The sequence below is a fragment of the Heterocephalus glaber genome, unplaced genomic scaffold (assembly GCF_053883595.1).
Source record: "Heterocephalus glaber isolate CG9 unplaced genomic scaffold, H.glaber_assembly_v1.0 deba00001472, whole genome shotgun sequence".
Lineage (NCBI taxonomy): Eukaryota > Metazoa > Chordata > Mammalia > Rodentia > Bathyergidae > Heterocephalus > Heterocephalus glaber.
The window spans coordinates 85,958,585-85,983,516 of NW_028258315.1; the positions used below are offsets into that span (position 1 = coordinate 85,958,585).

At 42.3% G+C, this 24,932-nt stretch overlaps 1 protein-coding gene across 3 annotated transcripts in view; it reads right to left on the reverse strand.

The window, feature by feature from the left end:
* Positions 1–1,253: 1,253 nt before the first annotated feature.
* Positions 1,254–24,932, reverse strand: part of Galnt15 (polypeptide N-acetylgalactosaminyltransferase 15) — a 45,522-nt gene continuing 21,843 nt past the window's right edge. Inside the window, exons 3-10 of one of the 3 annotated variants that reach the window (XM_004864250.3) lie at positions 24,619–24,823; positions 17,638–17,805; positions 15,597–15,714; positions 13,841–14,035; positions 9,302–9,433; positions 8,791–8,895; positions 6,220–6,363; positions 1,254–3,343 (exon numbers count right to left, since the gene is read on the reverse strand). In XM_004864250.3, coding sequence (XP_004864307.1) covers positions 3,197–3,343; positions 6,220–6,363; positions 8,791–8,895; positions 9,302–9,433; positions 13,841–14,035; positions 15,597–15,714; positions 17,638–17,805; positions 24,619–24,823 — 1,214 coding nt within the window. In that variant the 3' untranslated portion in view covers positions 1,254–3,196. The remainder of the gene's footprint in view (positions 3,344–6,219; positions 6,364–8,790; positions 8,896–9,301; positions 9,434–13,840; positions 14,036–15,596; positions 15,715–17,637; positions 17,806–24,618; positions 24,824–24,932) is intronic. The other 2 variants (XM_087182250.1, XM_021243966.2) reach the window with 2 other exon arrangements.

Genomic DNA, 24,932 nt, shown 5'->3' on the forward strand with positions numbered 1-24,932 from the left:
TTCAAGTCAAAATATTAAGAAAGTGAAGTAATCGATTTTTCTCAATTTTTCCTGCATTATAGCTCACAGCATTGTTTCATTTTGTCATTACAAGTTTTGCAGTGCTTAGGGGGAAAGAATAGAAATGTCATTCACTAAACAATATCATGTGTGAACTTTTTAAATGGTTAATAGGGCATGGACTGAGTGCTGCTATCTTGAAATGTGCACAGGTACACTTCCTTTTTTTTTTATTTAAGGGTTTTTTTTTCCATTCAGGAAGACATCATTGTGATCTGTACTATAGGAACCAAATGTTGTGCATCATACAAGTGTGTATAAAGTACATAAAATATATCTAAATATGCATAGTGCAGGGAGGGTAATACTGTCTGTGAATACTGTAAGAAACTTTTCACTTTTTTTTTTTTTAAAAAAGCTTATTTTCACTTTAGACACCAGGTCAAAAATTTTCAAGGTTGTTGTAGTGCTCTCAAAATTTGAACAATTCTTAAAGATGCTAGCTAATGTTGAAGCTATTCATTCAACTTTATTTATGCTGAATGTTGATTATTTTAATGCCAAGTTTTTAATTATAATCATTGGTGATAACTTGAAAATAAATGATTACAATGGCATTTGAGTTCATTATTCCTATAGGTGAGAATTCAGTGGGTTTAGCGAGAATGTTAGCGTTAAGCTGATCAACAGTTAATTAAATCAAATATTTATTTGTTACATTTGTATTTTAGGTTCCTATTTTTATATTGCTTTCTGACATTACTTTTTTTTAAGTCTATGGAAATAATTTAAAGATTTGAGCGCTGATGGATGATTATCTACTAAGTTTGAAAATGTAATATTTTGATAATACTGTACTATAACTGTCACACAGATGCTTTTTTAATGTTTTAACCTTGAGTATTGCAGTTGCTGTTTTGTACAGAGGTTACTGCAATAAAGCAAGTGCATTCATTAAAACTAAACTGATCCCTGTGGATAAAATGAATGGTGAATCCATAGAGAAGAAAGGAATTTGAACACTGATTTCACTGTAAGGAGAAAATTCTTTTAGAACTAAATGGAGGCATCTGTTGTGTTTAAATTAAGAGTCTGTAAGTACCAGCCAGGGACTAGGTTGACAGCCATTTCTGTAATAAAATAATAAATCATGGGGATGGTTAGGGAAGCAAGAAACACCACATTCTTGCTTTGTTCAACCAATTAAGCAATAAGACATCTGGGTCCTTTTGTTAATTACCATCAAATACAACTTACACAATTGAATTCAGCCTTTATTTAATTATATTAATTTATCCCAGCAACTTCAAATACCCACAATGCCAATGATAAAGTTCATTTAAAAAATACAGGTCTTATTTAATTTTTATTCTTCAACCACCAAAACTCTTTACAAGTTTGTCATCTGAGAAAGTTTAGCTCCATCTCAGGCCTGGGATGTTAAGAAAATGTTTTAAATATAGATAGATCTGAAGTGAGAAGATGGTGGCTGAAATCTCTTCTCTAGATAAGATGATTAATCTAATACTGTGCAATAGGAGTGTTTGTGATGGTGAAATGTTCTATATTGGCTCTACCACACAGTAACTATTACCTACATATAACTATTGAGCTCTTGAGATGGAGCCAGCACCATTGAGGACCTGCTTTAAATTTTCTCTAATTTTATTGGATTTCCATTAAATGTGTCACAGTTGGTTAGTACTGCCATATTAGACAGTACAGGTCTATAGTATATTCCAAGGACAGAGAAATGCAGTGGGCCATTGACATGGTGGGTGGAGAATGAATAAATACATCATTATGATAGTTATTATTTGGAAACCCACACTTTCTACCCAGTTTTTTTAAAAAAGATACTGTTTTCTGAAACAGCACAAAGGAGATCAACATCTTTAAGGGGAGGTTTGTAAGCTTACCATGGAGAGAACTAACTCCATCTTGGAGAGAAATGGCCATGACTGGTATCTTCTCAATAGCAGAACCAATCTCACTTAGCAACTCTGATGGCCAACTAGGCGGACCAGATCTCAAAAAGGAGAGCCATTCAGCTATTGCTAGCCTTGCGTCTGCTCTAGTTAAGGTATATTCTTCCTGAACTTGTGAGCACTGAACCTGGAGGTACATTTAGACAGTTAGTATGGACCCACAGATGGCCCTCTCTGATCTCACAGACATTGAGACCCAACCTAGTTTTCTTTCATTAAAATGACTCAGACTCTGTCATCTTCCTTGCAAAGGTTGTTATTTCTGTCTTTTTTTTTTTTTCTTGGAACCTGGGATTGAACTTGGGTCCTTGCACTTGCACAGCAGGTGGCGAAACCACTGAGCTAAATCCCCAGCCCAAAGGTTGTTCTTTCTTTTGATTCAGTCCAAACCCTGTAACAGAGCATCGTGAAAGTCTATCAACTATAAATGCCATTGTTAATGAGATTGCTCAGTCTGGTGGATCCTTCTAATACCAGTGACTAAAGAGAAATCTATCCGCCAAGGAATCTGATTATGGTTAACCAAGCTAGAGAGGGGTGAGGTCAGGTGAATGGAGGTAGAAAGTTTTATGAAATTCTCATTAAGTGAAAATGTCTTATCCCAAGTCTACTGACTCTTCAGCTGGCTAGGTTGAGCTGGAGATTTGGGCTAATGCTCCCTTCATCTTGTCTCCAACCATGCTCTGCTGCTCTTCCCTTCCTTCTGAGCTGTGGTTCATCTAGTGAACATGAAATTTGTCCTAATAAACATAACCCAAACTTTTTGGGTTGTCAGACCATTCCATTCTCTTCACGGTTGGCCTACAGACAATCCAAGTTAAGGCTCCTTGAAGACAACGATATCCATCCAGTGATTGAAGCATCCTGGAAGTGTTGCCAGATCCAGGCCTCCTTCCCTAGTCAGAGATAAAAGCAATCGTGAATTGCTCAGTGAAAAAAATTAAAGATCTTCTCGTTATAGATGATCATCTCTGATGATGAAGATGCAAGACAATGAATCAATTTTTTTCTTTTTTAAAACAGCCAGCAGTCAGTGAAATAAGTTGTGAGAAGCAGAGACATCCTACATTCTTTCAGAGAGCTTTCTTCCCTCCTACACCAGGAGCAGAAATGCAGAAGGGTCTGCTTCAAGAAATACAAATGCTCTTTAACTCCCTTGGGCCAGAACTGTGGTGACCAAAATTCTCTTTTTCTTCTGACATTGGCATTCATCGTTCATCCACAGGGTGGACTTCGTCAAATCGCCACAGCTGGCTGGCTTTTCCATCACACTTACTCAAGAACAGATCTTTATTGTTCTGCTGAACCACAGCTTCCATGCATTTCCCAGAAAGAATGTGGACAATCATTCCATTCTGAAAAAAGATGAGGGGGAAAATAAATAATGAAAGAAAAAAAAAGAAAGAAAAGTCAGACCATTTCCAAACGTCAGCAAAGATGGATGTTTTCAAGATTTGTGCTGATTGTTAAGACCATTAAAGAGGTGGTGTGAAATGGCTTGGAAAGGAGTAGTAGTATTTTGGATTAATATAAATATAATTTAAGTAACCCTAAAATTTGGATGTCACTCAAAGCCTTGAGGATCATTAATGCAGTTATTTTTATTGCAGTTGTATAACTGCCATTTCTTAAGAAGTTTTGGTTAGGACAATTCCAGGGCAAAGAGAATATTCAGTCCTTTTGCTTTCTTTGTGACATTCATTGTTATCACTGTACTCATAAATTTCTACTTTCAAAGAGATTTAGTGGGCTCTCTGTTAATCCTGCAATTTAGTGCTGAAGCCACCAGGTTGCAGTGGAGAGTAAGACCGACAAGGATATACAAGAATGGAACCCTAAACCAGCCATGTTCAGGAGACTACAACTGTTGCCTGCTCTAAATCCACCAGATTTAATATTGAACTTAACATTCCCTTTTCAAGAAAAATTTGATTTCTTTATGAAATTAACCTTAGTCAGCAAAGCTGAACATATCTATTTATTTATTTTTGAGATATACTGTAATATAGCTCTTTTAAAATATACAAACTCATGGTTTTTAGTACATTCACAAAGTTGTGTAACTATTGTTGATCTAATTCCAGGCTATTTTCATTATTGCCAAAAGAAATCCACTCCCATTAGCAATCAGTCCCCATTTCTCTCGCTTCCCAGCCACTAAAGATCACTAATCTATTTTCTGTGTCACGGATCTGCTTATTCCGGACACTTCATATAAATAGTTGTAGAATATGTGGCTTTTGATAACCAGCTTCTTTCATTTTGCATAATATTTTCAAGATTTATCCATGTCATCGCATAAATTAGTACCTTAGACCTATCTTCTTTCCTTTCATTATGGCAAAAACACAAGAAAACTTATTGCCTTAACCATTTTTAAGTGTAAAGTGTAATAGTGTTAAATATATTGACAATTATTGTAAAACAGACTTCTGGAACTTTTTCATTGTACAAAACTGAAACTCTATACCCATTAAACAACAATTTTACCTTTTCTTCCTTCAACTGGCCCCTGGTAGCCACCAGCCTGTTTCCTGTTTCTATGAATATGACTACTTTAGATATGCTTATAAGTTTTTGTCTTTTTGTAACTGGCATATTTCCACCTAGTGTAATATCCTCTAGATTCAACCACATTGTAGCATGTGACAAAATTTCCTTTCTTTTAAAGGCTGAATAATATTCCATTATATGGAATTACTTCCAGGATGTAAGTTATCCCTGCCCAAATAATACACATTACACTTAGAATAAATGTGTATCTACATTTTATCTATGCATGCATGGACATTTGGGTTTCTTACAGCTCCAGGCTGTTATAAATAGTGGCACTATGAACCGTACCTCATTCCTTTATCTGTCTGAACGATAATACCTTTTTTTTTCAGCCAGTGTTTTGCTATATAGTTCACTATGTAGCCCACCCAGGCTGGCCTTGAACTCTTAGTGATCCTCTTGGCCCAGTCTCCTGAGTGCTGGGATCACAGGTGTGCGCCACCACACCCAGCGCGATAATACCTTTTTGGTCTTATTTATTAATACCTCAGATTTTCTAGGTGCATCTTACCAATCTTTTTTAAAATATTTTATTTTTATTAGTAGATGTTTGCAGTATATAATGGTCACATTTCTCATGGGGAGTTGGTCCATGTACATAACACATCTTAATTCCTTTTTATCGCTTTCCCTTCCCTTTATCTCTTGGTCCCCTTCCCTTTTCTTTTACCTATTTTAAACTACTATTTCTAAAATGTATCTTAACCACAGGGCTTTCTTAGAATGATCTTTTATGATCACCCAAAAAGCACCTCGATTTTTGAAGACTTCTTGGCACATGTGTGGGTCCCCGAGTCCTGGGTTTGCATGTCACTGAAGCCCTAAGAACTTTATTGTGAGCTCAGCTTGTTTTCTATTATGTGATTCTCTTTTTTTATGGTCTGCTTTAAGAGTACCAGAGTTTTACTTAGTTATTTTATCCTCTTTACTCCCAAGCAAAAGTTGAAGGAAGAATTTTTAAAAATCTGTGTATTTGTTTAGATAGTAATGCCTGAACTCAATCCAGAAAGGATTTGAAGTGGAGAAAAGCTACACATGGACACTCATTGTGAATCCTGTCCCATCCCTTCCCTACTCCTGTGTGTGGGACTTGCCCACTCTCCCTAAGTACTTACGACTCTCCTAATTCCTCTCTGTTGATGCATAACTGCTGGAAAGGATCTAGAATTTTTCTCCCCCAGGAATACAGAAGTCAAAATTTTGCTAAAATACTGAAATGCTCACAGTGAATTTGCATTAAAAAGAACATATCTATATATCTATATCTACACATCTACATCTAAATGTTTTTTAAATTTTGGTGGACACAGGGACTTTGCATTGTCCCTAAAACCACACCACCAGGGTAATGGACCATTTCTGTGACATGCTCCACTATCCTGTGTGTAACCCAAGCTAATTAACTTTAAAAATGGGTCAATCCCTCTCTGTAATAATCAAAATCAGAGCTATACAGAGATGGGGCAAATTAGTACACGTCATGATGCTCATGGCTTAACTTCCCTGCTGAGTTGTCTCTACATCCTCCTGAGGCCTTAATGCTGTGCCACTAAGTTTGACAATAGGGGCACAGGCAGATAAAAATATCTGATCTCTTGGAAGAACCTGGATGCGGAGCCAGCAGAAGTTCTTCCTGACCAGTAGCACTGCTGAGTCTTCCTGAGTGATCACTTACCTCCTGGAAATCCCAGTGCTGCTGATGGGTGGCAGCGCCTTCCTCGGTGCAGTTCTGAAGAACCACCTGCTCTTGCCTGACGTCCAAGCACAGGTGCTGTGGGCTGCCGAAGTGGATCTCCTTCCTGCCGGTGTGCTCCAGGTGCTGGGGCAGAGGTAGTGGTGGTTAGCACAGCTAGAAAGAGGCCTTCTCCAGAGCTGGAGGTGAGGCAAAAGGAATTCACAGTAGAACTGAGGTCTAGGGGCCATCTGTAGGTTCTAGGGTAGTCAGTGAGACTGTACCTGATGGTCAAGACCACAAACATGCTGCAAGATGAGTCCTGGTTCTGAAGTCCCACATTCCAGCTGCCCTGTGTTCACATTCATACATTCTGGCAAGTCCCTCCATTGTGTTACTTACTGGATCATAGGTGAAGGTGTATAGGTTGCTGTGTGTTTTGCAAGCATACTGTTGGAAGGGCAGAGGAACCTTTCTGAGGCCCAAGTTGATCTTTTCTGGAAAGATCTTAAAGATCCCAAACTTATTTTCCTGCTGCCACTGGTTATCTACTGACTCTCGCTCCTAGTTATTATTGTCTTCACGGTTTTGCAGTATTGGGTTTGCAGAGGGGTTTTAACTGTGAGAAGCCCGTGCAGACTAATTGGAAGCCATGTCCTGCAGAACCCTTTGGTGTTCGTTCCTGTCAGATGGAGCCTGAACTGATTTTTATTTTAATGTTGTGGCTTAGAGGCAAGATTGATTTCATGGATATACAACCTGTCCACTCACATGGGGCTTCCTGCTAAGAAGGGTTTAATGCTTTTGCTTCAATAAAACTGATTTAATGCTCTGCTGTCACTGTCTTGAAATTATTAATAATTGTCCAATTAGAGATGCCACATTTTTGTTTTGCACTATGGTCTGCAAATTAAGCAGCCTGCCCTACTCAAAGATTCCCAAACTACACAATTAGTATACATTTTGACCCCAACACATATTGAAGGCAAGCTTGTGGACAGTTTTCAGGGGACAGTAATTTTTTTCGTACTTAACCCCTGTGTAGACAGGGCTCTTTGCCATTTCCCTGTGGCAGTACATAGATATTTCTAGTTAAAAATTTCAAGGACAGGTTACTCTTTGAAGGGCAAACCTGGATTTATAAGGGAGTCTCATTTCTGGCTTCTCACATCCTTGGGCTGAAGGTGAGCTCTCACTGCCTATCCCTGCATGGATTCCAGAGGCCAATGGCGACAATCCCCTCCACCTGGCAGGCCAGGCCAGCTCACGCCCTGGGCTCTGTTTTTGCCTCTTGGCTTTTGATCCCTGGAGATTTTACTTTCTTTTGTGGAAACTCAATTACTTAAGCATGAAAAAGGTTATTTCATATTCTTTTCCCAGCATATCGTATCTAGGTGTTTTGAGGGAAAGGCTTTCAGTTTCTCGAGTTCACATTATGGCTGGATCACTGATCTCCCCTTCCCCAAAAGAAAGAAGGTAATATTGTGTTTTCATGATGGAGGCCATACCATCCCCACTTACAGATGAGGAAACTGAGGTTCAGAACAGTTAAGAACCCTGCTGAGATCTCACAGCTAGCAAGTGGGGGAACTTGTATTGAAACGTAGCCACTGGTGACAGTACCTCATGCTCAATTTTCACACCTAATCTTAGCTTCATCACTTAGTACTCCCTTGAGCCCCTTGAGTCTGAATGCCTATAGGAATATTCAGGGAGATTGGTAAAGGGCAGAGTCAGAAGAGCCCGTCCTTCCCTGCACTGCAAAGCCCAGCCTTGACCTGGCCCCCTCTGAAGGGCCTGACCCACACCTTCCATGAAATGGTCCCTCCCTTAGCCCAGGCTCTCCAGACCTCACCTGCCCCCTCCAATAAACACCTCCAGAAATGTTTTCATTAGGAGCTTTTGGGATGGAAAGTTTAACTCAGAGGTCCCTACCACAGCCTGAAGGCATAGAGATTTGGGGACAGTTTGCACTTGGTAGGTTTTCTACTGAGTTGTCAAAAAAAGTGGACCCACTAATGCTCAGCTAGCATCAAAGGAGGCTTTCTACTACCTCAGGCAGTTATAACCATGATGAAAATTTTGAAGAGTGCAAGAAATACCCCAAGATAATAGGGAGATCTTTCTAATGAACAAAGGGATACTACTTGGATGCTAGAATGACCCTGCTGCATCTAGATCCTTCCCCATGACTCAGCTACCTGCCTCTTCCTCCTCTCAGACCCTTGGACCCTGCCTCAGCTCTAGAGACATCGATCAGATCAGCAATGCCTGAATTAGTGATTCTGTGCCTCAGTTACTTCATCTGCCAAATGGAAGTGTTGGCAAAAGGGCTTTCCCATTTCTCTCTAAATGCTTCATTCTTTTATCCTGGTCCTTGTCTGTGCTTTAACAGGGGGTGAGGTGTGCAGAGCTGTGACAAATAATCATGCTGGGGAACTATGGACAGTTAGGAGACATGGAATCACAGACAGGAAATATAGCAAAGAGAAGTGGAGTAGAGCCCGGAAAAATGGCACCCATTCGAAAAGCTTCCTTGGGCTGTTATCCATGCTGAGAAATATGATCACCCACCTGTTGCTTCCTACTGTCATTGCAAGGAGCCAGAGTCATGGGACAACCCAGGATGTCCCTGTCTGCTTGGCAGTCTGCACAGAAGCCAAGCCCAGAGTTGTGGAGCTGAAAGTGGACAAGCACACAGAAGTGAATCCCAGTGTTCACGACCTCCATTGTAAAAACATCCTGAGTCAGGAACCATTGATCTCTCCTGCCTGGAATGTAGCCCAAGGTGCACTGTTCAGGTCATAATGGATGGGGTCAACCTGAAGCCACTGATTTTTAAGGGACAAGCCTCCTGAAGGAGACAGGCCACATTTGTCCTGTTGAGGAACTCTGGGATAGGGCAACCTAACCACCTTCTTCAGGCTGGCATGGAGTTAGGGCATGAGCTGAAGGCCTCCAAGGCCCTTCTGAGCTCATGATTGGTTGGCCAGGGTAATGGAAGAACATCTGAATGTACAGTTCTTGTTTTAGGTGGCTTCCCTCTCCCATCCTTCCTTCCAGTCTTCCCTGGGTCATGCCTTGCCTTTCCAGAGAACCTGGGTCTGTGTTCAGATGGGTATAGCTTGGGATAGATGTTGGCCAGAAACCAGTGGAAGGTCCGACAACCAAGTCTCCTTTGCAGCTGCAAGCGTTCCATGCAGTCTGGCTTTTCAACCTGGGGGAGGAGAAGGATATCAGCAGTGAAATAATGAAAGCTTGTTTCACTGCAAAATCCACGTAGTAGGGGAACGGCAGGGATGGCTAGGAGGAACCAAGGATTGGGACAGAGTGAGGAGCCCAAGATCACAGTTCTCAGGGCCTACAGACATGGGGGAGGCTCATGAGTTGGGAGAAGAGGTTTTGAAAGGACAGAGTAGGACAGGTCTTCCTAAAGAGAACTGCGGCACTAGCACTGCTGTGATATCACCTCCTCCCAAAGCCTCCTAGAGCTTCATCTCCAGTGACTGTGATGTGCATGCTTTCAAGACTTCGATGAAAGCTGGAAAAAGTGATGGAGCTTTGCACCTAGGTTTGTGTAATGCAGAACTTTATTTTTAAATTTTTTACTTTTTTGCAGTTCTGGGACTGAACCCAAGGCCTTCATACCGAGCTATATCCACCCTTCATTATTTTTGTATTTTTGAGACAGGGTCTTGCTAAATTGCTCAGGCTCAAACTTAGGATCTTGTTGCCTTAGCCTCCCAGAGGGCTTGATTTATAAGAGTGCATCATCACCCGCTGCATGGTGCCGAACCTAGATGGCCCCATGGAGACAAGAACTGGCCAGAAGCAACTGAGATAAAGTGACTTGCGAAATTGTGGGGTAGGGACCAAGAGAGCCAAGTTTCTTTTTCTTTTGCTCTGGGTGCCCAATTTCCTCCATGAATTAATCATTTGTTTGCTACAATATCCCCTCATCTTGAAATTCTTCTTTATAATACAACTGTATTCTTATGGACATCGAGGCAATTCCCTAACACTAGTAAAAATTAATGCTTTGCCTATATTGGCAAGATACAAAAAAACACTGCTCAAAAGTTTAGTTTGAAGTCCTGGATATTTTTCGGAAAGAGAGAGGTTCTAAGGAAGCTTTGGAATAACCAAAGGCCCTCCTCCCCAATTATTTTTTCCTGACAGGAAGAGAAGAAGAGAGATGTCCATGTCAGAGTCCATCTTGATGGCCTCTTACCTGGCAATAAGACATTGGCTCACTGGGCTATGCCTTTACCCTGTCTGAGTCCTCAGACGGAAATGTTGGGAAGAGGAAGGTCTGAGTGTGGTGTTATGCTGACTCCCTGGCCATGTTCCTCAGAGTGTGTTTTCCTGGGCTCTTGCCTAGGCCCTGCCCCAGAGATGGTGACTCAGATGGTTGGGCTGATGACCCTGCAATCTGCATTTTAACCATTTCTAGTCTTCCCCGTGGATACTTTGAGAACAACCTCTTTAAGTCCAGAATTTCTTGTTTATTTAGCATATTTACCCGCCGTTAAGCCAAAGAGATCAAGTATTGCTTTTTCCTCTGAGGAAATTGCCATGAAGTTTTTGTTTTGTTTTGTTATTTGAGGATTTCTTGGCATTGTTAGTGTTTATTTGCAAACTTGCCAGTATCTCCTGGTGCTAGACTTTGTTGCCAAAGCAGGAACATTCCCTTGTGTGAACTCTATCACCTTCGTCTTCTTTTTTTTTTTTTCACCTCCACTTTTCTTAATGATGAGACAAATAACAAATCTATCCTACTCTCTGTGACCAGTAAGAACACTGAACTTTGCCCTATCTGGGAAACTATGCCTGGGAGAGATGTGAAGTCCCCCAGCAGTGGGTTCCCAGGATTTGTGTATCTTAAAATCTATGTGAGGGCTTGGAAAGGTTAGAAATCTTTAGAACAAAACCAATTTTTGATAGTTAAATGTAAGGTAAATGCTCTCTAACACCTTCAGGAAGGCAAAGATGTCCCTGAAATGTTGAAATCAAACTAGGTGATAAGACATTTCCAAAATATGAATCGTGTGTGTTTGTGTGTGTGTGTGTGTGTGTGTGTGTGTGTGAGAGAGAGAGAGAGAGAGAGAGAGAGAGAGAGGAGATAAATATCTTCCTAGTGACTAGTAAATGTGCCATCCTCTTAAGTCCTCTTAAACCTAGTATCTAGTTGGTACTTTATATTCTCCAAAGCACCCTTTCACATTTTATTTAATTGTACCTAAACTACTTTCCCAGAATTTCTAGCTTCTAATGCTAAGAACCAACGCTTAGGTCCAGTTTAATCATTTTTTTTTATCATCCACTTGTTTCATCAATGGATATTTATGGAGCCCTTCCTACATACCTGAGATTGAATCAAACATTGGAGATTTTAACAGTAAGCAGAATAATTACTCTCCCTGCCTTTGCTGAGCTTGTAAATCTCTAAAACATTTATTGAGAACCATCTATATGCCAAAAACACATCGCTGCCTCCCCACAAAGTCAGAACCACAGAGAAGAGAAGTTTTACCTGCTATTCCCAGAAAGGAGAGGTGTGAAACTTGAGGATTCGTGTTTCCAGGTGTTAGGGAGCTGGGAGGCAGAATATAAACTAGCTGAGCTAGTTCTACTCCTGGGTCTATTTCTGGATCTCTCCCTACTTTTCTTTGGCCCCATCTTATAGGGCCTCAGTTTTTTATTTTGTAGAATGAAAGGCTTGGGTGAACACAAACAAGTACCTTTTAAATCTCCTAATCATCAACCAGATAAGCAAATAGAGTTTTCTCAAAAGCAGGCTGGTCAGGCTCTTAATCGGGTAGCATTATGGGAGTTCCCAATTTCTGAAATTGCCTGGAACCAAGTGCATATTCACTGGCACTTTTAATTGCACCAACTTAGTGAGGAGAAGGTTGAAAGTCTGCAAATAATTTACATGCTGTTGAACCATGCTGGCTAGAGCCACATACTGTGTTCTAGTGAGCCTGACTGCCAGGTTAGCTCAGTTCATCAGAAGCTATGCTATATTTGACACTTCTTTAAAAGTTCTTTAGAAATGAAGTCTGAATCAACATTAAGCAGGTGTCCTCTAAAAGCAACGAGCAGATACTGAACTGACATTCCAAGAGAGAAAAAAAAAATGCTTTGGTCAAAAGAAAGGAAAGAAATGAAAAGCCAGGGCAGCTCTGTGGACATTTGTAGAAGTTGGTAGAATGTTACAGCTCCCTGTTGCCAAACGGGGACTGACGTTAGGAGCTGACCTTGCTAAGTGGGAGCAAACTCTTGTTGTATCTTTAGTGAACAGACTCTTCCCTTAACTACTCCTGGGATGTTAGAGTTGAACCTGTGCAGCCATAGTTCAAGTATTACCTCCTCCAAGAAAGTGTCCCTCCACGGTCCTGTCTAGGATACATCACTCTCATCTTTGTGGCCATTGTTCCCCCTCAGGGAGCTCCTGCCTCACAGACACCTGCTGACATTCGCCATGGTTCAGCATCCCCTGTAGGACCCACACAAGGCCTGACCAGAACAGATGCTTAGGTGACCTTTGCTGACTTTTAGTAGCCAGACAGGGTCTAACTAGTGCCCTGCACTCTTCTAAGTGTTTTTGATATATTAATTTATTAAATCATCCTAACAACATTGGGAATGCTCAGTAAGTGAGGAAGTAGAAGTACTGAGTGATTAAGTAACTTCAGGATCATATATCTAAAAAGCCAATATCAAACCCAGATAATTTTGTCCTCTGGGAATGAAGAATGGTCTCTTGCCTGTCTAGCCCTTAGGCATGAACCGAGACTTTGTGTATAATGAACATTTTTCTCCAGTTAAAGAAACAACCTTGAAGTTCAAGGAACCCAAACACTTCAGGTTGTGGAGATTGTTCTGCTGAAGGGAAGGAAGTGGATCTAGGTGGGAGGGAGCAAACTCTGAGGACCAAGGAGGAAAGTGAGTCCCCTGTCAGACTTCCCTGCACCCGGGAAAAGGCCTGGTATGGCATGTTACTCCTTTGATAGGCCCAGCCCTCATCCATGACATGCGACCTCACATCCAGCTCATACCCAGTAGCACTGGCTGGCAAGAGGCTTATAGGAGCTGCTCCAGGACTGCCATGCATCCTGGGAATCTTACCTTTGGAGCCTCCACTTCCAACACAGCTAACATTGCACTTATGTGTCTTTCTGTAAGAACTGATGATGCATTTTGTGGATATTTAATTACAGATTTAGAAGTTTAATTTTTCTGTGGCTATTTTAGCCTCTCTATTTAGTTTATATTTATGTTTGTTTCCTGTCTTAGGTAATCCCATAGCCTTGAGCACTTTGATCAAGAAGAAAGGGCCCTTGGGGACCCGTCCCACTGTTTATCTGTGTTCTGTCTCTCCTCTGGACCCATGGTAAAGGTTGCATCCCATGGATTCCATTCTATATTCACTAGGAGTTCTAGGCCAAGCTCAGCTGTGATGTTTTGATGCTCAGCAGCCACTTGAGAGGGGACAACTCAAGGATGCCCAAGCTGGAAGCTTCTACTTTTCTTCCAGGCAGGAGGGATGTCCTCCCTGACCCAGTTTCCAGCTGGTGACCCTACAATGGTTACAGAAACCCCCACCTAGCTCTCTCCTTACCTTGCTCAAGGTGAAGGCCTCTGGGCTATGTCTGTAGAAAATTTCTTTGAATGGCCCCAGCCAGGTCTCAGCAATGCGGACCTTGTTCCGAAGAGTGGCCTCCTGGTCAAGGGGAAAGTGCGCATCCTGATTTCGGTAGACATGCCCCACCCGAGAGCAGGGAAGGATTTCAATGGAGCCACCACAGAGCCAGGCCTGCCATGAAGAGAGAAGGTAAACAATTCTACCTCTACTTCCTAGAACAATTGGAAGAAAAGGAGTCTGTCCATGAGGGCTGGCACAGGAAATCATAAACACAAAATGGTCATGGTCATCAGAAGCTTTAGAGTGGAGCTTTCAGATCTGGGAGTTTGGGCAGGGGAATGGCAAGGTGGGAAGAATAGGGTATTTATACCAGGATGGATCTGAGGGGCAATGAGCCCGTCCATGGATCTACCTAAATGTGCCACGTTTGAAATGCATGTGCAGATCCACCACTTACAGAGATGAACCACCCATTGGAGATTAGTATCCCTACTCCCCAGAGAGTGCTTCCCTGGGGACAGAGGTGCCTGTGGTGGTCAGGGACTTTCTAAAAGCCTGTGAAGCCTCATGCTATGTACTCAGAGCTGCATGTGGTGAAGATGAAAGTGAGCCTTCCTTAGGAGCCCTCATGACATCAAGAAGGTCCTCCCTGTTCCCTAATATTTCTTTCCATTCAACAAATGCCTGACCTTCATTGGGCAGGAAGTTTTTTGGTCCAAGTTTGGGACAGAGGCTAAAATGGAAATAGCTCTAAGAAAAGCAGCCCATGAACTGAAAGACAAAAAGGCTAGGCTTTTCAAACCCTTGCCAAGGTGCCCAGGGCACCTCAAAGAACTCAAAGGATATTTTTGAGTTTTTTGAGCGAAACAGTGACATCTGTTGGACATTGTGCAAACCACAAGCCTGATGTAATTCGTACTTCAACATTAGCTAGATCTCTGCACTTTTGAGGATGGATGTCTTTGCTGGGTTAAGCTTTTGGAGAATGCTGTGATGAAAAGAAAGTATTATGCTAAAATCAATGTGGAACAGAAGATGGGATTGGTGGGTGTCCAATCTAATACCAAGGTTTAGAAGTACAGCAATGGCCTGCATGTGGTAAGTTGTTAGGATAAATACTTATTAGGTAGTTTGGGCTAAATTATTGAATACACAGGATAGCTTTATATTTGGCCTATGGATGTTAAAAAAACTACTGAGATGCCAACTAAGGGTGCTAGGAACAGAGAATGCTTGAGAAGCTGTGGAATTTCTGCTCTGAGGTGTAAATATGCCCTTTTCTGATGGTAGGTTCATCCTTCTTTCCCTTTCTTCCTTCCGTCCCTTCCTTTCCCCTCCCTTCCTTTCTTTGAGACAGGGTCTTAGTCTGTAGTTGAGGCTGGCCTTGAACTCACTATGTAGCCCAGGCTGGCCTTGAACTTACAATCCTCCCTCAGCCTCCCAAGTGCTGAGACTATAGGCATGCACTACTGCACCCTGCCTAAAAGCACATTTTGAAAATAAAGTTCATGAGGTACAATGAGAGTAAAATCAAGGTAGAACACAAGAGAGTTGGAAAGGGGGGAGTAATGGAATGTGTGACCCACCTCTCTGCAATGACTATGATTTACCCCCAGCCTCAGCCCCTACCCATGGTATTTCTGACCATGGTATTTATTGGTTGCTTCCAAGCTGTGTCCACACACTCTGTCCCAGAGATCCCACTTGGGTCCTTCCTTGGCTCAGGACATACCTTAAAGGATAGTTCGAGGTTTTCTCCACCCTTCAGTGACATGAGAGGGTCATACGCTCCAGTGTTTTGGAAGTAACGTCTGTCCATGGCCACCACCTCTCCGGGTACCACTGGGCTCCTGGACAGAGAAGACAGGCAAGAGACTGAAGTTCAGAATGCGGAGCATAGCAGGTGCAGTGGCGAGCTGGAGGTTTCCTAGGTGGGAGCTCCAGTGGTTGAGAGGGTGGGCTCTGGGCTCAGATAGATCTCAACATCTTTAATTGCAAGACTGGAGCAAAGCAACGATGTCAGAAATGCAAGTGTTTCATGAAAAGAGAACTAAGGTTACCTGGGCCTTTTTTCCCTCTGCTCAGGCATTGCTCCTGTAGAGAGGGCATAGGTCTATACCCAGCACTCCCAGACGCTCCAGCTCCAGGCTTTCTGGAGAGATGTTTGGAAGAAGGGCCTTGGCTAAAATTAGACACTCTAAGGAGGTAGTGCCAGGCCAGGCAAAAGGACACCGTCAAGATGTTTCCTCCTCTCTCTTCCCTCACCCTCTTCTGCTTTCTACATGACTGATCATCCTCCCCTCCCCAATTCTAAGATTAATCCACCAGGGACTCTGGAAGTAGAAAGGTCTCCACCTACCCTGGTGGAAATACACGTGACTTATAAGCAAAACAAACTATACACGTGACTTATAAGCAAAACAAACTAGAAACTCTGAATAAGAAAATTAGGGTTAGCAATTAAATAGTGTTACATTAACAAGGCCTTTAGGTTGTTAAAAATATCAAGTTATACTAGAATACTGAAAATCCATATGACAATATTAACTGACAAAATCTCTACCTGTGCCACTCACCGTTTGTAAGATCTTGGGTGAGACATGTACCTCTGATTCTCTGAGCTCTGTTTCCTCATCTCATTTGGAATAAAATGTTCCATAATTGGTTTGTGGGGATTAAAAATAATTCATAAAAAGTGCACAGCATTCTGCATGTCACATTTTAAATGCTCACTACATTTTGGGGGCTGGAGGTTTACTATTCCTTCTCTAAAACTCATGGGGCCAATATGTTTTTTAATTCTGAAGTTTCCTAATTTTAAAAAGGTGCACATGTCATCCGCTACATATCAGCCCTGGAAGGGTCTGGGCAGCACTCTAGTCAAACTAGATTCAGTGAAATATGAATTTTCACAGTAAGTGAGATAAATGAAGCCTGTGTGGATGCCTGTGTCCGTTCAGGGTAGCATCTTCTGCTAAGGGGTTATGAAAAAACTGCTTGCTTTTCAGAGCTCTTTAGATTTTGTGACTATGGATAACAGACTATGGACTTGTATTTAAAATACAATATAGCATAGCAGCAAAGGACCTGGTAGATTCAGTTTTAACTCTGGACCTACCTCTCATTAGCTTTATGATGTTGGGGAATGTATTTCATCTGCATGTGCCCCAGATACTGTGGAGACAGAGGCAACCAATCCTACTGGGTCCTTTCAGAATCCATGACCCATAGAATCTGAGAACTTAATCAAATGACTGTTTAATTTTTCTTCACTAAGTGTGAGGTGTTTGTTATTTGACAGAAGGTATCTAGAACAGTTACTTAAATAGCTGTCCAAAAACCAAGTATGTGAGAAGTGACCAGTAAAATTGGATATATTTTGAGACTTATAGTGCCCTAGCATTCACCCAGCTAAATTCTTTATTTCTGCTGAGCAAACTTGTGGCCAAAGAATTGCCAGTGTTACCTGGTGAGAGAGGTGGGTCAGGGTCTGGCTCAGCTTCTTCCTCTTTCCTGCAATGGGGCATCCACTGAAACTAGAAAAACTTCACTGATTTCACTGACCTAACAAAGATAATAACGCCTAGCCCTGAGAGCCTGGAGTCCTCTAAATGCTATTCATATATTAATGCTTTAAGTTTTCACAACAGTCCTATGAAGTAAATACTGTAATTACTGTCAATTCACTGATGAGGAAAGTGAGACACAGACTCAGGAAACATGTGGAGAAAGTGTGGTGCCAAAGGCAAGCCAGGCTGGCTCACCAGGCTCACCTGATGGGGCTGATGGGGGACTGGAGGGCCTTCCTTTCATGCTCTGGCAAAGGTTCCCAGAAGAAATCCAGATTCCAGTCCAATACCCCACGCTGCAGCTCCTTGGAGGGATAATATTGGAAAGTCTTCCAGTCAATCACATCTATGACCGGAGATACCACACGGCTTCTGGGAAGAATTGAGAAATCAAAGGATACAAGCCATTCAATTGCTGGTGTATGAAAATAAAATTTATACGTGTGATGTCCAACATGGCAGTCACCAGCTACTCATGCCTATTGGGCACCTAAAATGTGGTTTGCTTGAATTAGGATGTAAGTATAAAATACACACTGAACTTAGAAGACTTTGAATGTAGGCTGTAAAAAAATACTCGATTAGTTTTTATATTGGTTACATGTTCAAATGATATTCTGGATATATTGGGTTTACTAAAATATATTATTAAAACTAATTTCATCTGCCTCTTTATTTTGTTTTTTTTCCTTCTTTTTATTTTGTAATGTGACTATTAACTTTTAAATTACACATGTGGCTCGTGGTATATTTCTGTTGTGTCTCACTATCCTAGAAATTATATTTTTCCATAAGGAATTGGGCCCCCTTTCACTAAAGAGTATACCTGCTCCATTCTTTCTTTAAAAATCTCTTGGGGCTGGGGATTTAGCTCAGTGGTTACACTGCCTGCCTTGCAAGTGCAAGGTCCCGAGTTCGATCTTCGGTACCAAAAAAAAAATCTCTTGACAGCATGAGAGGCAAAGAAGTGGGGTTCTATGGCCCAGGGATTTAGCTCAGTGGTTTCACCCTGCCTCACAAGCACAAGGTCCTGAGTTTGATCCCAGGTACCAAAAAAAAAAAAAAAAAAAAAAAAAAAGAAGTGGGGTTCTAGGCTCAGCTCTGGCACCAATGAGCTGTGTGACCTCAAGATAGCAATTATACCTTTCTGGGCCCCAGTTTCCTCATTTGTAAAGTGGGAGGTTAAACTACTTCCCACAAAGGTCTTTCTCAACTATAATACTCTAGGACCATGGCTACTAATCTCTATTTGTTTATTTGTTCTATCTATCTATCTATCTATCTATCTATCTATCTATATCTATCTATCTATCATCTATCTTTTTGAGACAGGTCTCAATATGGAGCCCAGGCTGGCCTTGAACTTGTGATCCTCTTGCTTTATTTTAATTTCTTTTGACGTCTTTGATCTCTTTGAGAATCAGGTGAAACCATAGACCTTGATATGGATATTGAGGAAAATGCTCATATGCCCATATACAAAAATATTGTGCACAATGTCATATGCCCTATGGATTCCTACTGTAAGGTCTGGCTCCTGTTCCTTTCCTGCATCATAAAACTTGATTGGTTTGAGAAGTCAGGATTACCAAGCCCAAGAGGTGTAGCCAATGTTAATGCATTTCTATATGAGCGCGAGGTGTCTATAAAAGGAAAAACAACAAAGTTCTGAATCTAGGTTTATTTGCTCATTTCCTGCTGCTGTTGGAGATTATATTTTATCCTGATTTTTTTGAACAGCCTGGCAATATGTTCTCAGAGAGAGTGAGTGGGAAATTGGCACGGTTTGAAACTTTAGCCATCAATGAAGCAAGTTATCGCTCAAGTGTTCCAGAAGCTGCTCTCCACTGCTCAGTGTCTCAATCACATTTTTTTTTTTTTTTTTGGTACTGGGGATAGAACTCAGGTCCTTGCACTTGCGCAGCAGGTGACAAAACCACTGAGCTAAATCCCTGGCCCTCAATCACATTTTTATTCTACCCCCTTACAGCAGCAACTCTGGAAATCTGTGCTATGGACTGGATCCAGCCTGAACTGAGGGCTTGCTGAGGGTACCACTCTTAGAGAAGTGAGATTCCTGAAAGGAGCTATACACACGTTGGTCTCCATCTCTGTTCTCTGCATCTTGAAGAGAGCCAGGGCTGAAGCAAGCCCACATCAAGTAGAGAGGGCCAGGGTGGTCCCAAGAATCAAAGACCTGCTTTATCCTGTGGCCTTAAGTGACTAATGCTAGTTTAGGGAGTCCTGAAATCTATATTTAGGGAGAAGATCCTGATGTCCTTTTCTTGCCCTTTTTACTTTGTTCTACTGGAAGGCAAGGGGAACTCAATCCTTCTGGGTCTCTTTTATTTTGCAGTACCCACATTGACCTAAGAAAATTGAAGCAAGAATGAAGGAGAAAGGAGGCACCCAAATCCCTCCTAAATCTCCACTTAGTGGGGAACAAATCGGGGAGATGAAATCATTTGCCTATTTACAAAGCATGCTGTGGAATTTCAGAATAGGGAGGCATGGGAACTACGTGGCTGAATTTTGAAGAATTGCATCCAATTTGTGCTGTCTTCATCAATTATAAGAGGACAAGAAAGAAAATCACCTTCAAGCACTCACACAATTGGTTTTCCATGGATTTTTGTGCTTGACAAAGCCATGTATATATTTTTATCAGTAAATGAAAACTCTAAAATCCATCATATTTCTTTTCTTTTTTTTTTTTGCTTTGTATTTCTGGAATCTCAGAGTCATAGATAAAGTTCCTTACAGCTGTATTACTCCTGATTCCCAAGAACATCTTTTCCTTTGTGGAATTTCCTTTTTTCTCTATTTTGAGTGGGAATACACTGATTAGTCTTGAGCCTCCTTGAGTACATTTTGGGTAGAAATGAAGACTAGTGTCAGTGAATGAAGGGAGAGATGTTTTCTGTTTTGGTTTTATTCCCATGGGCCATAGTGGCTGCTTAATCAGGGCTAAATGAGTGAGTAACTGCAGTCTAGTGACTCAAGAAGCGTAGTTAATCACAATTTTAAAACTCACAGTATTATATTTAGCTTTGTTTTTGTACCTACAAATGTGTCTGATGTTCTTGGAATTCACTTAAAGCCAAAGCAAAGCTACCATGTTTGATTTGGAAGGGGCCAGCAGTGTCTGCTCACTCCATGCTTCTCTCACTTGTGAGCAGAGTCTGAACTCCCAGTCAGGGCAAGGCTGAACCTCTGGTAAGCCTTCCAAGTTCCGGAACTCAAGTGTTAGGTTTCAAAAGACATACAGAGGCAGTCCAGCTGTCAACAAAGACTAGTTAACTGAAGTATACCAGGTTAACCAATACACCGCTGTCCAGATATTCAAAGGCTAACTGTGGTTTCAACTTCCCTAACCGAACCTTTCACCACAATGAAGAAAAACCCTACTTTTTCTTGTCTCTATTTTTCCTAGGCCTGGATGTTCCTCAAGGTCTGTTGTACAAACACCATTTTTGAAAGCTTGTGATACTCCTGGATGTTTGTGGAAAGGTTCTTATGCCTGAATTATCTCTTCCTGAGTTTTTGTGACCCTAGAACTGGTATTGACTTTTCCAGGGAGAACTGAGAGAACTCATCCTCTGAGGAGTATGAAGGAGGAGGGGTGCTGCCGAGTTTCCTTAGGGCACCAGACCCAGAAGAAGCTGCTCCGGCTGAGGGAGCGAACTCCTTAACACACGCGCACACATGCACGCTCCTGTACTCACACTCACACATATGCACACATGACTGACATACACACACAGACATAGACTCTGCTACTCGCTCAGAAACATGCACATGCAGGGGATTCTCAGACTGTGTTTCATTATCTAACTCCTAAAAGGGCAGAGAGGAAGGAAAAGCTGTTTCTTGCTTCTCCTTGCTTCTCCCCACAGAGCAGGATCAGCCCTGGCTGAGCACTGGGTGACCTTAGGTTTCAGTGTCTCTCAGATAGGGGCCAGTCCAGTCTGCAGTTGGAAGACACTTTGTCCAGCCTCTTGAGAGCATGTTGTCATTCAGCCCCTACTAAAACAGGTCTCTTTCTTCTGGAAGCCTTCATTTTTCTAGAGGTATGACTGCTACTGCTTGGCTTGGGAACTAGAACTAGCAGTCAGTACAAGACACCGGGAGCTGGGTGTGACACAGATACTCATGATTTTCACTATGGTTACATTTGATTCTGGCCATGGCATCTCCCAGGACTTCCCCAAAACCAACTGCTCGTGGAAGAACTTTGTCTAGGGTTGCTATGTATAGTATGGGATTGTGCTCTGTTCCACCTTAAAGATCATTCTAAATTTGTATATTCATAATTTCTGGCATTTAGGATTAAGATGTCTTATTCCAATAAAGTAAATACATTATAATATATTTTCTGAGGAATAGGAGTAAAGAGTTATAAGGACCATAAAAATCCAATGTTGCCACATGGCCAGGGGTGGACCTGTCCTGTCCCACAGGAAGGGTCAGGGCACAAGGCCAGTAACCAGGCTCTGAATTCTCTCACCAGAGTGTGGAGGAAGACATGGCTCTTTGAAATAGCTGATTAGTGGCTTATTACAGTAAATTCGCCACTCCCACTCCACTTTTTTAAGGAAAGTTTTTCAGACTTTTCCTCTTTTTCAGGCACTGGGTCCTTACCTGGTGATAGTACCGCTCTTAACAGGAGCCTCTAAGGAAGCTGGGTTTCCTTTTCTCTCTCAGAGAGCCGCAGTACGAGCCGCCATGCCAATAGCTCACAGAGCTTCGCTTTCCCTGGGGTAAGCTGACTCAGGAGGTCCAGAAGAGCCACCTGGGCCAGGTCCCGGGGGAAGCAGGGCAAACCACAGAGAGGACATCACTCTCTCATGCTGCAGCACCCAGGGCGTTGCCGTATGGAAAGGATGGAGATGAGGAAGACCTCAGATTCCAGACAGGTACCTTTTCTTTCAGTTCCTCCCTGCCAAGGCTTATGAGCTAGTCACAGGGGGCCAAAGGAAACAAAGGGGGACAGGAAGCCATGCAAGAAGTATGGGGGATGAAAAGATGGTCCTAAAACACAGAGGAGAGAGAACACTAAGGGGAAGCCAAGCCAGGAAGACATCAGGATCAAAGGCCCAGTGTGACTGTGTGTGTCTGAGAGAGACAGACAGAAATAGACAGAGAGAGGGTGAAGAGGGGGGAAGGGGAAGGAAAAGGGAGGGAAGGACAGGGAGAGAGAATGGGGAGAAAGGCTTGGAAATGGGATGGACAGGAAGGCACGAGAAATTAGAAGTTCTTCCTAATCACTGAAGGCTTCTCAGGGAGCTGCATTTAGTTACAGCCAAGGATCCTGACTCTCCTTTAGCCTGGAGTGCGGAGTCTCCAGATCTGTGAAATTGCACCAGTGTGAGAAGCAGACATGAGGGACTCTCATCAATGCTTCAGTAAATAACCCATCACTGGGATGGAAGGTGAGGATGAGTGAATATTTTTTTCTGACCAACTTCCTCGATTTAAAAAAAAATTTTTTTTTTACACAGTGAAAAGAGCTAGAGTGGACCTAGAGTGAGAAAACCTGACTCAACTACCCATTGTTCTCTGTGTATCCTTGCAAGTCACTTCAGCTATGAGCTTCAGTTTCTTCCTTGTGATTAATAGGAGAAAAATACCACCCTGAGCCACCTCACAGAGCAAGGGCAGTGGGCACTGAAGAATGCATTTGAAAGAAGTCTTCTAGGGCTACCCATATATAAGACCTAGTAACATTAATTGCCAGTTGCTAAATGTGAAGGAGGTGGTGGGCAGCTGCCAGTGGGCCAGTGACCCTGAGGGGGTCTCTTAACCATCCCTGGAACCCAGGGGTAATGGGGACATCATGAAGTAGGTCAAAATGACCTCCAAAGTCCCTATGAGAGCCATCCGTGATTTGATTCTGGGATGGGAATTAAATGGTGAGTGAGTGAGACAATTTTAGAGTCTGCCTACAGTGATACATAGTCACTTCAAGTGAAAAAGAGTCAAAGATGGCAGTCTTGTAGAGTTTGCATATTCTGTTGTCCTAGCTCTGGTGCTGAATTTATGCATACAGCCATTTCTTAATAAGATGTAAGCCAAAAGTAGGGGGTAATTTATCATAGAACTGATCAAAATGGATCTGTCTTGGTTTTACTTAGAATTAAATTTCTGACTATTCTTGAAAATGGAATCATTGGAAGATTATCAATTTTCTATACGTTGTTTGAAATCTCCCCCATTCAGCAGTCTGTTAACTCCCATATCTCCTAGATCCCTTCCAATGACGTTCATAAATTTTTCTTATTGTATGATCACTTCCAATATGAGACAATAAACTTTTACCATGGGTAGAAGTGCCAGGTTAGATGTCACATGGCTGTGTTCTAGCATCAACCCCACCAGGCTGGACACAATCAATTATTTACTGAGGTCCCACTGGTAACAGGCCTACTTGAGTCCCAAGGGGTATACCTGAGGTGGGCCAAGGTGGACCAGCCACCAGGTCTTGGCTTTCTGAAGTGGGATATTCAGATCAAAGGTAATAGTTGACAGTACATGTTCAGGGAAAATTTGGGGTTGAGCAAGGAAATAGGAAAGAACAGGGCAACAGGGAAAGGAGAGAAATGGTCAAAGAAAAATTTAAAGTACATGATGTACAGTACAGTCCTCTCCAGCCTGGCTGTAGGTGGAAAATCAGAAACTCCCCATACATACCAGAGAAGCAAAGAATGCTGGCTCTTGATGAAACTTTAGTGCTCACTCTGATGCTACCTTTTTATGGATCAATAAATCTATGGCAAGGATCGTTTAACCCCTTCACCCCCAGTTTATATGTTACAATCTTGATTAAAATTACTGACAAAAGTCAAGGGCAATGATGACATGGTACAGTGTTGGACTTCCATGCAATTTAATAGGATTTCAAGTATTTGTAACTTCATAGATACTATTCTCCAGGCCTCCATTTCTACATCTACGGTTGAAAAGATGGATGGACAGGAAGACCTATAACCTCGCTTCCAACTATAATTCCCTGGGTTTCTTACAAGGCATTTGAAAACCTCAAGGTAACAAATCAAACTTTAAGGGTGGAGACCCTGGCACTTTTTCAAACTGCAGAGACTGTTCTGCTGTGTGAGTGGCTGAACCTAGAAACTATTTCACCCAGCCCCATCCCTTGCTCTGCAGGCCCTGGGAGAGGAGAGTTACCTGTCACCAGCTATTCTGCTGAGCAGGGGCTCCAGCCAGCCGGGGTGACACTCGCAGTGGGCATCCATGAAGACCAGCACATCTCCTGTGGCCCTGGTGGCGCCCAGCATCCGGGCCCTGATGGCACCCAGCCTCTTAGTGCTCCTGAGCAACTTCACACCCTCCAGCTGGGCCACATATTCACTGAGAGCAGACTTGAGTTGTCCTGGAATTGACAGGGTTCTGGTCAATGGAGTCACAGATGCCATAGCCAATGGGATTATGATGACTGTCACTAGGGTTGCTGTTTCTCTTGGATCCCATGGTGAGCACAA